This window comes from Antedon bifida, chromosome 9, assembly GCF_963402885.1.
Source record: "Antedon bifida chromosome 9, ecAntBifi1.1, whole genome shotgun sequence".
Classification (NCBI taxonomy): Eukaryota; Metazoa; Echinodermata; class Crinoidea; order Comatulida; family Antedonidae; genus Antedon; species Antedon bifida.
Genome location: NC_136234.1, coordinates 21,478,936 through 21,496,148, shown reverse-complemented (window position 1 = coordinate 21,496,148; position 17,213 = coordinate 21,478,936). Strand labels below are relative to the sequence as shown.

The window sequence follows — 17,213 nt, the reverse complement described above, 5'->3', positions numbered from 1 at the left end:
TGTTTATATGCCGGTATGGTAAAGGATAGGAGTATTTCCGTATCTTCGACAGAATGGCGGGGTTCGGTTGTTTTCTTCTGCTAATTATGCCTTTAATAATGGGTATGAGTATAGGTAAGTTACAATTTTCCAAATTATTTATGCCTATGTCAATGCCATGCGTTGTTCGATGTCTTGTTTGGCATTTGCTATTTTAAGATAGGCCAATAGTTATAGAGATCTTTCGAACGTCGGATAAGTTATAGTTCTTAGCTGTAGGCCTACATCAAAACTAACCGGGCTATATAACAAATATATTAATTGTAGAGGCCACTTCCACAAAATATTATAATATATGGCATTCGTAATTTTTGTTTAATGTATTTTTCTCAATCATAACACAAACATATAAATAATATAAAAAATAGCCTATACGCATAAAGTTTTCTCCATTTTACAACTGTAGTAATAATGTATAGTTAGCATAGAAGTGTATTGAGTTTTGCTCCTATTAGAACATTTGGTTTACCTCCATGAAATAATAGACAATATATATTATTACTCAATCGGTCGATTCGTCGATCAAATGTAGGCTTTGGATTATATTAGGTTTGGTAATGGAGGCATTGCATACCTCCATGCTTTGATAAAACTTTTGCTGCAACAAAACACAGAGAAGACCGAGAAACTTGACACCATTCTTCCACAAACCGCTACTTGATCCTTATTTCCTCTACGTGGTTTCCAGTAAGGGTCATTATAATACATAATAACCATTTACTGGAAATCACGTAGAGGAAGTAAGGATCATTAGGCTACTTGACATGTAATGTACGTCGTACAAGTTTGTAGAGATACAGTTATTTTCCGTCGGCACCTTAAGTTTGAATTTAATTTCAGGATATGTCAGAATCTATTGGCCATATATTGTTTACCTCACCGTTATAGCCCGTCCATTGAATGTTGTAGGCCTAACTATATTCGGAAGAGCAGAGGGTTACCATGGTGTTCTGGTCCATTCATTCCGTTTGGTGGTAGCACTCGGCACGAAGGGACCCTGGGGGAGAGAAGAAAATTATTGTATGTGCCGCCCAGTTAAGCTGCAAATCACAAGTTATTTCCCGTCCCCACACTCACATACATTTCAAACGTCATAGCTTGGATAACATTAATTATAACGCTACAAGCCACTAAATAGCTAATGATTTGACCAATCACAAACGCTTGTCTTTGGTCAACACACTTTCGTTGCGGCTACGTCATTGCGTTCATGGATTAATCCATGATGCCTTAGTGTTCAAACAGTTATCAAAAAGAAATTAAATTTTTCCAATTTTTAATCTTTTTACTGTATGTTAAAGTAATTATGTTAAGTTCCACCATCCTTACCTTCTCTAATTATTGTCTAATCTAATTGTCACGTAATTGTCAAATAAGTTATAGCAGGATTATGCAACCGTTAATAGGCCTATAAAATATAATTTAAATTTTGATTTTCTTACCGTAACTTATTTCTCCATGATATAACTTAGAGATCTTAGATTGAATGCACACCTAATGTTACCACCAGTAATCTATTGTATTTTAGTCCATATGCAAAATCAAAAACTGCCACATAATGTTTGAACTGTTATTAATTCGTCCACTCTTTTAAAAATCCAAAACTTCCTTCAAATCTTATCAATTGTATGATACATTAATTTCGATTTTACTATGATACAATTATTAATAATTAGCTGACACAGAGTTCTGTACGGATCCTTTGGGAGTAGAAGATGGAACAATTACACTTACATCATCAACAGAATGGAATGCACAACACGGACCTGCATATGGAAGACTTAATATGACTCCAAGGAACGGTAATATTGGTGCTTGGGCTGCACAATCAAATAACCAAAACCAATGGATACAAGCTGACATTGGTGCTCTAAAAAGGGTGACTGGAGTGATTACACAAGGACGTAATGGAGGTGGATATGACCAATGGGTTACAGCTTTTGAAGTGTTGTACAGTATCGATGGAAACAACTTTGAAGACATTGTTGAAGCCAATGATACTGCTATGGTAAGTTGCTCTTTTTAACGGCCCTACTGTATGTCACAAAATTATTCAAAATTTGGCATTATTTTGTATGGAATTAGTTTATATATGGTGCAGTTTTCCTATCGAGAGTAGCTTCCAAAAGAATAAATGGTACCGAGGCTAATTAACAACAATTTTTTCATTAACATTTAAAAAAAAAATTTAATTATGTATAAATGTATAAACTAATTCTGTAATATTTTTTAAATTTCAGGAATTTGTTGGAAACACAAATCCTGATTCTCAAGTTACCAATCTGTTTCCAAAACCAGTGATTGCTCGTTACATTCGTATTCACCCAACAGCTTGGAATAATCACATTAGTTTAAGATTTGAAATTCTTGGTTGTTCAGGTATATTTTAGTGATATTTTTAAACTACACCAATTTATGCAGTACTTTACATTATTATGTTATTTGCAATGAATAATAGATGTGTACAGTATGTTTACATCATAAAATGTATGAATTAGAGTTAATCAAATTCATTTTCTAAACGAATGTATTCTCTTCCGCACAAACTTGTAGGTGTATATCTATATAAAAATAGAGCAATACATAGGAAATGTATAAGAGCTTATCAAAATATTTCCAGAATAAAATGTATGGACATTGAAAAGGAAACTGAAATTATGTTGTTGTATGGTATAACTAAGTGTTTCTTTCATTTTATTGCATATTCACATTGATCTTTTCAGCAGTGACTTGCACTGGTTCAAAACTTGGCATAGAATCATCAGAAATTCCATCGGAAAACATCCGTGCTTCAAGTGAATACAATGCACAACACGGTGCTCGTCGTGGTAGATTGAATATTGAACCTAATAGTGATGGAATTGGTGCATGGGCAGCCAAAACCAATGATCGTAATCAGTGGATTCAAGTTGATCTTAATGAAGTGAAAGTAGTGACTGGTGTAGTTACTCAAGGACGTAATGGAAATTATGATCAATGGGTTAAGTCATATGAAGTCTTGTATGGCATGGACGGTTCTAACTGGCAGACAATTATGACCACTGTTGAAACATCGACGGTAAGTAAGACAGATAGTTTACAAATGGAGAATGCGCTTAAGATGATTTGTATGATTAGTAGCATTTTCTTGTATTGGATATTGTTGTTTATTTGTAGGTGTTTGTTGGCAATACAGATAAAGATACACAAGTTACCAATCTATTTCCATTTGAAATACATGCACGATTTATTAGAATCCATCCAATGACTTGGAACAACCACATTAGTATGAGGTTTGAAATTCTTGGCTGCCCAGGTAAATAAAACCATTGTAACACATTTTAACTATAAATACATAAATCATTTTTGTGACAAACTTCGATTTTACAGGTAAATATATGTGAATATTTTATTATAATCGTTTTATGTTTAAGACCTTTACAGTTAACTATGTGAATATTGCTATTATTAATAATAACATGCATTTTTATTTTTTTTACTATGGTACAATTATTAGCCAAAACAAAGTTCTGTACGGATCCTTTGGGAGTAGAAGACGGAACAATTACACTTACATCATCAACAGAATGGAATGCGCAACACGGACCTGCATATGGAAGACTTAATATGACTCCAAGGAACGGTAATATTGGTGCTTGGGCTGCACAATCAAATAACCAAAACCAATGGATACAAGCTGATATTGGTGCTCTAAAAAGGGTGACTGGAGTGATTACACAAGGACGTAATGGAGGTGGATATGACCAATGGGTTACAGCCTTTGAAGTGTTGTACAGTATCGATGGAAACAACTTTGAAGACATTGTTGAAGCCAATGATACTGCTATGGTGAGTTGCTCTTTTTAACGGCCCTACTGTATGTCACCAAATTATTCAAAATTGGGCATCATTTTGTATGGAATTATTTTATATATGGTGCAGTTTTCCTATCGAGAATAGCTTCCAAAAGCTAAAATGATACCTAGGCTAATTAACAGCAGTGTTTTTCCATTAACATTTTTTTGTTATTTTAATTTTGTATAAATGTATAAACTACTTCTGTAATATTTTTTTTAATTTCAGGAATTTGTTGGAAACACAAATCCTGATTCTCAAGTTACCAATCTGTTTCCAAAACCAGTGATTGCTCGTTACATTCGTATTCACCCAACAGCTTGGAATAATCACATTAGTTTAAGATTTGAAGTTCTTGGTTGTTCAGGTATATTTTAGTGATATTTTTAAACTACACCAATTTATGCAGTACTTTACATTATTATGTTATTTGCAACGAATAGTAGATGTGTATTGTATGTTTTACATCATAAAATGTATGAATTTGAGTTAATCAAATTCATTTTCTAAACGAATGTATTCTTTTCCTCACAAACTTGTAGGTGTATAACTATATCAAAATAGAGCAATACCTAGGAAATGTATAAGAGCTTCTCAAAATTTTCGAGAAAAAACTGTATGGACATTGAAAAGGGAACCTGAATTATGCAGGCATGGTCTAACTAAGTGTTTCTTTCTTTTTATTGCATATTATCATTGATCTTTTCAGCAGTTTCTTGCACTGGTTCAAAACTTGGCATAGAATCATCAGAAATTCCATCGGAAAACATCCGTGCTTCAAGTGAATACAATGCACAACACGGTGCTCGTCGTGGTAGATTGAATATTGAACCTAATAGTGATGGAATTGGTGCATGGGCAGCCAAAACCAATGATCGTAATCAGTGGATTCAAGTTGATCTTAATGAAGTGAAAGTAGTGACTGGTGTAGTTACTCAAGGACGTAATGGAAATTATGATCAATGGGTTAAGTCATATGAAGTCTTGTATGGCATGGACGGTTCTAACTGGCAGACAATTATGACCACTGTTGGAACATCGACGGTAAGTAAGACAGATAGTTTACAAATGAAGAATGCGCTTAAGATGATTTGTGTGATTAGTAGCATTTTCTTGTATTGGATATTGTTGTTTATTTGTATAGGTGTTTGTTAGCAATACAGATAAAGATACACAAGTTACCAATCTATTTCCATTTGAAATACATGCACGATTTATTAGAATCCATCCAATGACTTGGAACAACCACATTAGTATGAGGTTTGAAATTCTTGGCTGCCCAGGTAAATAAAACCATTGTAACACATTTTGACTATAAATACATAAATCATTTTTGTGACAAACCTCGATTTTACAGGTAAATCTCTCAGGAAATGTTTATGTGAATATTTAAACTCTTTACAGTTAACTATGTAAATATTGCTGTTAGTATTAGTTATGATAACTTGCATTTATATTTTACTATAGTACAATTATTAGCTAAAACAAAGTTCTGTACGAATCCGTTGGGAGTAGAAGACGGAACAATTACACTTACATCATCAACAGAATGGAATGCACAACACGGACCTGCATATGGAAGACTTAATATGACTCCAAGGAACGGTAATATTGGTGCTTGGGCTGCACAATCAAATAACCAAAACCAATGGATACAAGCTGATATTGGTGCTCTAAAAAGGGTGACTGGAGTGATTACACAAGGACGTAATGGAGGTGGATATGACCAATGGGTTACAGCTTTCGAAGTATTGTACAGTGTCGATGGAAACAACTTTGAAGACATTGTTGAAGCCAATGATACTGCTATGGTGAGTTGCTCTTTTTAACGGCCCTACTGTATGTCACAAAATTATTCAAAATTTGACATTATTTTGTATGGAATTAGTTTATATATGGTGCAGTTTTCCTATCGAGAATAGCTTCCAAAAGCTAAAATGATACCTAGGCTAATTAACAACAGTGTTTTTACATTAACATTTTTTTGTTATTTTTAGTATAAATGTATAAACTACTTCTGTAATATTTTTTTTAATTTCAGGAATTTGTTGGAAACACAAATCCTGATTCTCAAGTTACCAATCTGTTTCCAAAACCAGTGATTGCTCGTTACATTCGTATTCACCCAACAGCTTGGAATAATCACATTAGTTTAAGATTTGAAGTTCTTGGTTGTTCAGGTATATTTTAGTGATATTTTTAAACTACACAAATTTATGCAGTACTTTACATTATTATGTTATTTGCAACTAATAGTAGATGTGTATGTTTACATCATAAAATGTATGAATTTGAGTTAATCAAATTCATTTTCTAAACGAATGTATTCTCTTGCTCACAAACTTGTAGGTGTATAACTATATCAAAATAGAGCAATACCTAGGAAATGTATAAGAGCTTCTCAAAATTTTCCAGAAAAAACTGTATGGACATTGAAAAGGGAACCTGAATTATGCAGGCATGGTCTAACTAAGTGTTTCTTTCTTTTTATTGCATATTATCATTGATCTTTTCAGCAGTTTCTTGCACTGGTTCAAAACTTGGCATAGAATCATCAGAAATTCCATCGGAAAACATCCGTGCTTCAAGTGAATACAATGCACAACACGGTGCTCGTCGTGGTAGATTGAATATTGAACCTAATAGTGATGGAATTGGTGCATGGGCAGCCAAAACCAATGATCGTAATCAGTGGATTCAAGTTGATCTTAATGAAGTGAAAGTAGTGACTGGTGTAGTTACTCAAGGACGTAATGGAAATTATGATCAATGGGTTAAGTCATATGAAGTCTTGTATGGCATGGACGGTTCTAACTGGCAGACAATTATGACCACTGTTGGAACATCGACGGTAAGTAAGACAGATAGTTTACAAAAGGAGAATGCGCTTAAGATGATTTGTATGATTAGTAGCATTTTCTTGTATTGGATATTGTTGTTTATTTGTAGGTGTTTGTTGGCAATACAGATAAAGATACACAAGTTACCAATCTATTTCTATTTGAAATACATGCACGATTTATTAGAATCCATCCAATGACTTGGAACAACCACATTAGTATGAGGTTTGAAATTCTTGGCTGCCCAGGTAAATAAACCAATTGTAACACATTATGACTATAAATACATAAATCATTTTTGTGACAAACCTCGATTTTACAGGTAAATCTCTCAGGAAATGTTTATGTGAATATTTAAACTCTTTACAGTTAACTATGTAAATATTGCTGTTAGTATTAGTTATGATAACTTGCGTTTATATTTTACTATAGTACAATTATTAGCTAAAACAAATTTCTGTACGAATCCGTTGGGAGTAGAAGACGGAACAATTACACTTACATCATCAACAGAATGGAATGCACAACACGGACCTGCATATGGAAGACTTAGTATGACTCCAAGGAACGGTAATATTGGTGCTTGGGCTGCACAATCAAATAACCAAAACCAATGGATACAAGCTGACATTGGTGCTCTAAAAAGGGTGACTGGAGTGATTACACAAGGACGTAATGGAGGTGGATATGACCAATGGGTTACAGCTTTCGAAGTGTTGTACAGTGTCGATGGAAACAACTTTGAAGACATTGTTGAAGCCAATGATACTGCTATGGTGAGTTGCTCTTTTTAACGGCCCTACTGTATGTCATAAAATTATTCAAAATTTGACATTATTTTGTATGGAATTAGTTTATATATGGTGCAGTTTTCCTATCGAGAGTAGCTTCCAAAAGCTAAAATGATACCTAATTCTGTAATATTTTTTAAATTTCAGGAATTTGTTGGAAACACAAATCCTGATTCTCAAGTTACCAATCTGTTTCCAAAACCAGTGATTGCTCGTTACATTCGTATTCACCCAACAGCTTGGAATAATCACATTAGTTTAAGATTTGAAGTTCTTGGTTGTTCAGGTATATTTTAGTGATATTTTTAAACTACACCAATTTATGCAGTACTTTACATTATTATGTTATTTGCAACGAATAGTAGATGTGTATGTTTACATCATAAAATGTATGAATTTGAGTTAATCAAATTCATTTTTTAAAACGATTGTATTCTCTTCCTCACAAACTTGTAGGTGTATATCTATATAAAAATTGAGCAATACATAGGAAATGTATAAGAGCTTATCAAAATATTTCCAGAATAAAATGTATGGACATTGAAAAGGAAACTGAAATTATGTTGTTGTATGGTATAACTAAGTGCTTCTTTCTTTTTATTGCATATTCACATTGATCTTTTCAGCAGTGACTTGCACTGGTTCAAAACTTGGCATAGAATCATCAGAAATTCCATCGGAAAACATCCGTGCTTCAAGTGAATACAATGCACAACACGGTGCTCGTCGTGGTAGATTGAATATTGAACCTAATAGTGATGGAATTGGTGCATGGGCAGCCAAAACCAATGATCGTAATCAGTGGATTCAAGTTGATCTTAATGAAGTGAAAGTAGTGACTGGTGTAGTTACCCAAGGACGTAATGGAAATTATGATCAATGGGTTAAGTCATATGAAGTCTTGTATGGCATGGACGGTTCTAACTGGCAGACAATTATGACCACTGTTGGAACATCAACGGTAAGTAAGACAGATAGTTTACAAATCAAGAATACGCTTCTTAAGATTATTGGTGTGGTTAGTAGCATTTTATTGGATATTGTTATTTACTTGTAGGTGTTTGTTGGCAATACAGATAAAGATACACAATTTACCAATGTATTTCCATTTGAAATACATGCACGATTTATTAGAATCCATCCAATCACTTGGAACAACCACATTAGCATGAGGTTTGAAATTCTTGGCTGCCCAGGTAAATAAATTGTAACACATCATGACTATAAATACATAAATTATTTTTTTGACAAACCTCGATTTTACAGGTAAATCACTTTGAAAAATGTTTATGTGAATATTTAAACTCTTTTATGTTAAAGACTTTTACAGTTAACTATAATATGTGAATATTGCTATTATTAATGTTTAAGAAAACATGCATTTCTATTTTACTATGGTACAATTATTAGCTAAAACAAAGTTCTGTACGGATCATTTGGGAGTAGAAGACGGAACAATTACACTTACATCATCAACGGAATGGAATGCACAACACGGACCTGCATATGGAAGACTTAATATGACTCCAAGGAACGGTAATATTGGTGCTTGGGCTGCACAATCAAATAACCAAAACCAATGGATACAAGCTGACATTGGTGCTCTAAAAAGGGTGACTGGAGTGATTACACAAGGACGTAATGGAGGTGGATATGACCAATGGGTTACAGCCTTTGAAGTGTTGTACAGTATCGATGGAATCAACTTTGAAGACATTGTTGAAGCCAATGATACTGCTATGGTGAGTTGCTCTTTTTAACGGCCCTACTGTATGTCACCAAATTATTCAAAATTGGGCATCATTTTGTATGGAATTATTTTATATATGGTGCAGTTTTCCTATCGAGAATAGCTTCCAAAAGCTAAAATGATACCTAGGCTAATTAACAACAGTGTTTTTCCATTAACATTTTTTTGTTATTTTAATTTTGTATAAATGTATAAACTACTTCTGTAATATTTTTTTTAATTTCAGGAATTTGTTGGAAACACAAATCCTGATTCTCAAGTTACCAATCTGTTTCCAAAACCAGTGATTGCTCGTTACATTCGTATTCACCCAACAGCTTGGAATAATCACATTAGTTTAAGATTTGAAGTTCTTGGTTGTTCAGGTATATTTTAGTGATATTTTTAAACTACACCAATTTATGCAGTACTTTACATTATTATGTTATTTGCAACGAATAGTAGATGTGTATTGTATGTTTTACATCATAAAATGTATGAATTTGAGTTAATCAAATTCATTTTCTAAACGAATGTATTCTTTTCCTCACAAACTTGTAGGTGTATAACTATATCAAAATAGAGCAATACCTAGGAAATGTATAAGAGCTTCTCAAAATTTTCGAGAAAAAACTGTATGGACATTAAAAAGGGAACCTGAATTATGCAGGCATGGTCTAACTAAGTGTTTCTTTCTTTTTATTGCATATTATCATTGATCTTTTCAGCAGTTTCTTGCACTGGTTCAAAACTTGGCATAGAATCATCAGAAATTCCATCGGAAAACATCCGTGCTTCAAGTGAATACAATGCACAACACGGTGCTCGTCGTGGTAGATTGAATATTGAACCTAATAGTGATGGAATTGGTGCATGGGCAGCCAAAACCAATGATCGTAATCAGTGGATTGAAGTTGATCTTAATGAAGTGAAAGTAGTGACTGGTGTAGTTACTCAAGGACGTAATGGAAATTATGATCAATGGGTTAAGTCATATGAAGTCTTGTATGGCATGGACGGTTCTAACTGGCAGACAATTATGACCACTGTTGGAACATCGACGGTAAGTAAGACAGATAGTTTACAAAAGGAGAATGCGCTTAAGATGATTTGTATGATTAGTAGCATTTTCTTGCATTGGATATTGTTGTTTATTTGTAGGTGTTTGTTGGCAATACAGATAAAGATACACAAGTTACCAATGTATTTCCATTTGAAATACATGCACGATTTATTAGAATCCATCCAATCACTTGGAACAACCACATTAGCATGAGGTTTGAAATTCTTGGCTGCCCAGGTAAATAAATTGTAACACATTATGACTATAAATACATAAATCATTTTTTTGACAAACCTCGATTTTACAGGCAAATCACTTTGGAAAATGTTTATGTGAATATTTAAACTCTTTTATGTTAAAGAACTTTACAGTTAACTATAATATGTGAATATTGCTATTATTAATGTTTAAGAAAACATGCATTTCTATTTTACTACAATTATTAGCTAAAACAAAGTTCTGTACGGATCCTTTGGGAGTAGAAGACGGAACAATTACACTTACATCATCAACGGAATGGAATGCACAACACGGACCCGCATATGGAAGACTTAATATGACTCCAAGGAACGGTAATATTGGTGCTTGGGCTGCACAATCAAATAACCAAAACCAATGGATACAAGCTGACATTGGTGCTCTAAAAAGGGTGACTGGAGTGATTACACAAGGACGTAATGGAGGTGGATATGACCAATGGGTTACAGCCTTTGAAGTGTTGTACAGTATCGATGGAATCAACTTTGAAGACATTGTTGAAGCCAATGATACTGCTATGGTGAGTTGCTCTTTTTAACGGCCCTACTGTATGTCACCAAATTATTTAAATTTGGCATCATTTTGTATGGAATTAGTTTATATATGGTGCAGTTTTCCTATCGAGAATAGCTTCCAAAAGCTAAAATGATACCTAGGCTAATTAACAACAGTGTTTTTCCATTAACATTTTTTTGTTATTTTAATTTAGTATAAATGTATAAACTACTTCTGTAATATTTTTTTTAATTTCAGGAATTTGTTGGAAACACAAATCCTGATTCTCAAGTTACCAATCTGTTTCCAAAACCAGTGATTGCTCGTTACATTCGTATTCACCCAACAGCTTGGAATAATCACATTAGTTTAAGATCTGAAGTTCTTGGTTGTTCAGGTATATTTTAGTGATATTTTTAAACTACACAAATTTATGCAGTACTTTACATTATTATGTTATTTGCAACGAATAGTAGATGTGTATGTTTACATCATAAAATGTATGAATTTGAGTTAATCAAATTCATTTTCTAAACGAATGTATTCTTTTCCTTACAAACTTGTAGGTGTATAACTATATCAAAATAGAGCAATACCTAGGAAATGTATAAGAGCTTCTCAAAATTTTCCAGAAAAAACTGTATGGACATTGACAAGGGAACCTGAATTATGCAGGCATTGTAACTAAGTGTTTCTTTCTTTTTATTGCATATTATCATTGATCTTTTCAGCAGTTTCTTGCACTGGTTCAAAACTTGGCATAGAATCATCAGAAATTCAATCGGAAAACATCCGTGCTTCAAGTGAATACAATGCACAACACGGTGCTCGTCGTGGTAGATTGAATATTGAACCTAATAGTGATGGAATTGGTGCATGGGCAGCCAAAACCAATGATCGTAATCAGTGGATTCAAGTTGATCTTAATGAAGTGAAAGTAGTGACTGGTGTAGTTACTCAAGGACGTAATGGAAATTATGATCAATGGGTTAAGTCATATGAAGTCTTGTATGGCATGGACGGTTCTAACTGGCAGACAATTATGACCACTGTTGGAACATCAACGGTAAGTAAGACAGATAGTTTACAAATCAAGAATACGGTTAAGATGATTGGTGTGGTTAGTAGCATTTTATTGGATATTGTTATTTATTTGTAGGTGTTTGTTGGCAATACAGATAAAGATACACAAGTTACCAATGTATTTGCATTTGAAATACATGCACGATTTATTAGAATCCATCCAATGACTTGGAACAACCACATTAGTATGAGGTTTGAAATTCTTGGCTGCCCAGGTAAACAAACATTATGATTAAAAATTTGAATACATTGATTTAACATAGAGAAAAAAATAAATACATTAACTGAAACGTATTAGTTAGATCGTTGCTGATTAGGTAGATTACACCCCTGTCCACATTTACTCATTTACATTCAGATAATGTATATAACGTATTATATTTTGTAATAGAAATATGATTCCTTTCAATCTTACTCCGTTTTTACATAAAAGTATCCTGGAGTTAGATTTTAACCTTCTATTACAATACTGTTAATCCTAGTAAACTTTAAACTGTGGGTAAATAATATGCAGACGAGCTGAGATCTAAATATGGAATTTATTCACTGTTATAGCATTCGTTTATAGTATCATTATTATTATTACTATAGGCAATGTTATCATTCTGTTGGTTTATTATCAGACCGTGAATTATGTATTACTCATAAATTGAATTTAAAAATGTCTATATAATTACGTGACATCATTCTCGCGTAGTTTTCTGAAAGTTAATAAACCGTTTTTGTACAGTGTACTATTATAAAAACTGCAGTGTACAAAACCGTAAATTCAGATTATACGACCATTTGATTTACAAATTATTCGTCACAAATTTCAATTCACAGGCAACAAATCGTGTATTGATATAACAGCACCCAGTCACGGAGTACTGATAGGTGATGATTTTACATATCCATCTACGGTTACATTTAAATGCAACGAAGGCTATGTTCTGACAGGATCAAGATCAAGGTCTTGTAGAGCCGATGGCAGCTGGTCAGGTGAAGTAACAGAATGTCAAATTGTCGAATGCAGTAAACCAACGTCAATTTCGCACGGTACATGGAGAAGTCGTAACAATAACTTCACTTTCGGAAATTCCGTGTATTATGAATGTGACAGTTATTATGATCTGACTTTAGAAAGTGAAAGTAGTAGAGTATGTACTACTGAAGGTGTATGGCGTCCCGATGAACCAGTCTGTGAACAGATTTGTGGTGAAGCTGATGTCCCCCCTAACCCTCGACCACTTGGTGATCGTCAAATAGGTCGTATTTATGGCGGTAGAAGAGCCGTTGCTGGATCATGGCCATGGCAAGCCTTACTAAGAATCAGAAGAACGAAGTGGGACTATGTGGAATCAATCTGTGGAGGAGTTTTGATAAATGACCAGTGGATACTGACAGCCGCCCATTGTCTAAACGATACTACAGCACCATTTGGTAGAGGTGTGCTCCCACCCTCTTCTGTTGATATCTTTTTGGGGTCTAACGAACTGTCAAGCCAGGAAGATAAAGACTTAGAGGTATACCATTGTTAATCATCCACGACATAATACCAACAATATTGCATAATGTAACTCCATGAATAATCTTGTAAATAATAGATATAGGCCTACCATTGCCTAAAAGATTATTTACGTTATAAGATTCAACCCCACCATCTTAAATTGCCAAATTTGCAGTAATTTCTGAGTATTCGGTAAAAATTGTCTTTGGGTAAAACGATTACATTTACTTATTAACATAACAAAATTTGTCGTACGTGTCATTTCCGACCACTAATGCTTCTTTAAACTATGAACCCCAGTTCCATCCAATGTTTTGTAGACCATCCCATAGACACACATGTTAACAATGGATTAGGTGTTGGTTCTTCCAGAATACACAAAATAAGCTATTTATTTATTTAACAACATCTTTATACAGAATTACACAATCAGGTAAAAGAAAACCTGTTTTGCATTATGGTCCTGTCATAAATACAAAGAAATCAGGAAAAAATGTGTAGTTTTTGAAAAATAATAAGATCTGTATCTAGCTTTTTAATGAAGCAATTGTTAGGGAATACTTAATTTCAGTTGATAGGTTATTCCATATTTAGCGCCTGCAATTTTGAACAACTTACCCATTCTAGCATATCCGATTCTCAAAATACTACAATATATCATATGAATATTTGGTACTATTATGATACAGCATCTTATTGTATGTATCATGTAAGGTTAAGGGTTATGTTATGATATATGATACTAGATGATACATGTGGAACACATGCGATGTTGTATTACCAAATATTGACAAATAATCCAGATACAGTATCGAGAATTCTTTATCTGTCCCAAAACAAAAGTTAGAAGGTCCTTTACAATATATATAACAATCATATTATTTGCATTTTTTTAAAGGTTTATTATCCAGAAAAGTGTGTAATGCATCCAAAATTCGACGTCAACGCTCCATTTGATGCTGACATAGCTCTTATCAAACTAAACCAATCAGTTCAATTTTCCCGTGTAATACGTCCTATCTGTCTACCTGAACAAAGTAACACAACGGATAACAATAAAGCCAATGTTGACCACGCTGATGCACCATCAATGAAAGGTGTTGTAATTGGTTGGGGAGAAATATCCGTGTATCGTAGCACTTCGAATTACTTACGCGAGGTATATGTGTCACTTGTCTCAAGAAACACTTGTGATGATGCGTTCCGACCACCGGCAGAAGTCACTGAAAACATGGTGTGTGCAGGAGAAAGACATGGTAAGATTAATTTATTTAAAACACAATATTAGAGATAAGATATTATTTAAACACAATGTACAGGCCAATTATATTCTGATAATAGGCCTTTACTTATAGAAACTCTAAGCAAAGAAACTATCATCTGATTTAAACGAATACATTCCTCCCAGCTAGTGTAACTAAAACCCAGCTAACGCATAAGTCTAACCAGTTATTAAGAATCTTGGATACTGTAGGAATACAGTAGGGTGTGTGTGTGTTGTTCGGTCAATTCTCATTACGTTACCATGCCATTTGTAATGGTTTGTTTGGTTTTAAATGTAGAAGGGAGCTAAAGTTATACAAGTAAATGTTAAACATAAAGAGAATCAACCTCTGAATGAAAAAAAATCGTGCTTATTTGAAAACTAAACTATTGACCAATGTTTTATATTTGTTGTCACTAAGTTATCAACAGTTGTTAGGTTAGAAAACAGTAACAATATTATCATACTTTTTTACTTCATGTAGGAGGCAAAGATGCATGTAGAGGTGATAGCGGTGGGCCTTTGATGTTTAGAAATTATGACCTGGCTTATTTTGTACATGGAATTGTATCCTGGGGCAACGGTTGTGCCAAACCTGGTTTCTATGGTGTTTACACTCGGGTTGAAAACTATGTCAATTGGATAAGAGATACTATACAAACAGGGTAACACAATCATTATATATCATTTAATTGAGGCAACAAGTTATAGTTGTGTAAATGCTTGTAGTTTATTAATACACGAGACATCGTTGCTAGTAATAATATCCCTTTATTATTTGTTTGAAGTTGAATGTAACTTTAGGCCTTTAGGAACTTAGAATACTATTTCAGAGACACCGAGGCCCATGGTAGTTTTTAACCAGAAACCTCAAATAAATAAGTATTGCAATGACGCTAGTCTCCGTTATGCTTGATTAATATTAATACTGTAGAATGACGTAATGTATAAACGGTATAAATTCGTAGCTTCCATCTTAAATTTTTCAAAAAATGACCAAATTTCGACCTTTTTATTTGTTGACAAACCTGGTTACTATGACTCTATGATGATAACGCAATATATACACATATATGGCAATATTATTGCACAAAAATTGAATTTTAAAAAGTCGATATTTTGGAAAATTTTGAAAAATTGACCAAATTTCGACCTTTTTATTTTTTGACAAAACTGGTTACTATGACTATATAAGATGTTGATAACACAATATATGCGCGTATATGGCAATATTATTGCATACTAATTGAATTTTAAAAAGTCGATATTTTGGCAAATTTTGAAAAAATCCCTGTAGGCCTACAGGAAAATTTTCCAAAAATGACAAAATTTCGACCTTTTTATTTTTTAACAAAACTGGTTACTATGAGTCTATAAGATGATGATAACGCAATATATGCGCATATATGGCAATATTATTGCATAATATTTGAATTTTAAAAAGTCGATATTTTGGAAATTTTTGAAAAAATCCCTGTACTATAGTACAGGGAAATTTTCCAAAAATGACAAAATTTCGACCTTTTTATTTTTTGACAAAACTGGTTACTATGACTCTATAAGATGATGATAACGCAATATATGCGCATATATGGCAATATTATTGCATAATATTTGAATTTTAAAAAGTCGATATTTTGGAAATTGTTGAAAAATCCCTGTACTATAGTACAGGGAAATTTTCCAAAAATGACAAAATTTCGACCTTTTTATTTTTTAACAAAACTGGTTACTATGACTCTATAAGATGATGATAACGCAATATATGCGCATATATGGCAATATTATTGCATAATATTTGAATTTTAAAAAGTCGATATTTTGGCAATTTTTGAAAAATCCCTGTACTATAGTACAGGGAAATTTTCCAAAAATGACAAAATTTCGACCTTTTTATTTTTTAACAAAACTGGTTACTATGACTCTATAAGATGATGATAACGCAATATATGCGCATATATGGCAATATTATTGCATAATATTTGAATTTTAAAAAGTCGATATTTTGGCAATTTTTGAAAAATCCCTGTACTATAGTACAGGGAAATTTTCCAAATATGACCAAATTTCGATATTTTTATTTTTTAACAAAACTGGTTACTATGACTCTATAAGATGATGATAACGCAATATATGCGCATATATGGCAATATTATTGAATAATAATTGAATTTTAAAAAGACGATATTTTGGCAATTTTTGAAAAAATCCCTGTACTATAGTACAGGGAAATTTTCCAAAAATGACAAAATTTCGACCTTTTTATTTTTTAACAAAACTGGTTACTATGAGTCTATAAGATGATGATAACGCAATATATGCGCATAT

At 33.1% G+C, this 17,213-nt stretch overlaps 1 protein-coding gene across 6 annotated transcripts; it reads left to right on the top strand.

Annotated features, from left to right (window-relative positions):
- The first annotated feature begins 52 nt into the window (after positions 1-52).
- LOC144851432 (uncharacterized) lies at positions 53-15,844 on the top strand. Of its 6 annotated transcripts, none has more exons than XM_078708892.1 (28): positions 53-114; positions 1,716-2,047; positions 2,280-2,418; positions 2,766-3,097; positions 3,196-3,334; positions 3,536-3,867; positions 4,102-4,240; positions 4,586-4,917; positions 5,018-5,156; positions 5,341-5,684; positions 5,915-6,053; positions 6,390-6,724; positions 6,823-6,961; positions 7,146-7,489; positions 7,652-7,790; positions 8,131-8,465; positions 8,562-8,700; positions 8,915-9,246; positions 9,481-9,619; positions 9,962-10,296; positions 10,395-10,533; positions 10,743-11,074; positions 11,308-11,446; positions 11,781-12,115; positions 12,209-12,347; positions 12,958-13,637; positions 14,520-14,877; positions 15,370-15,844. In XM_078708892.1, the coding sequence occupies exons 1-28, from the start codon at positions 54-56 to the stop codon at positions 15,552-15,554; spliced, it is 6,972 nt and encodes a 2,323-aa protein (XP_078565018.1). In that variant the 5' UTR covers position 53; the 3' UTR covers positions 15,555-15,844. The 6 variants fall into 6 exon arrangements, with proteins under 6 accessions (XP_078565018.1, XP_078565016.1, XP_078565020.1 ...); XM_078708890.1 differs by having other exon boundaries at positions 4,583-4,917; positions 6,393-6,724; XM_078708894.1 differs by having other exon boundaries at positions 4,583-4,917; positions 8,134-8,465.
- Positions 15,845-17,213: the final 1,369 nt, after the last annotated feature.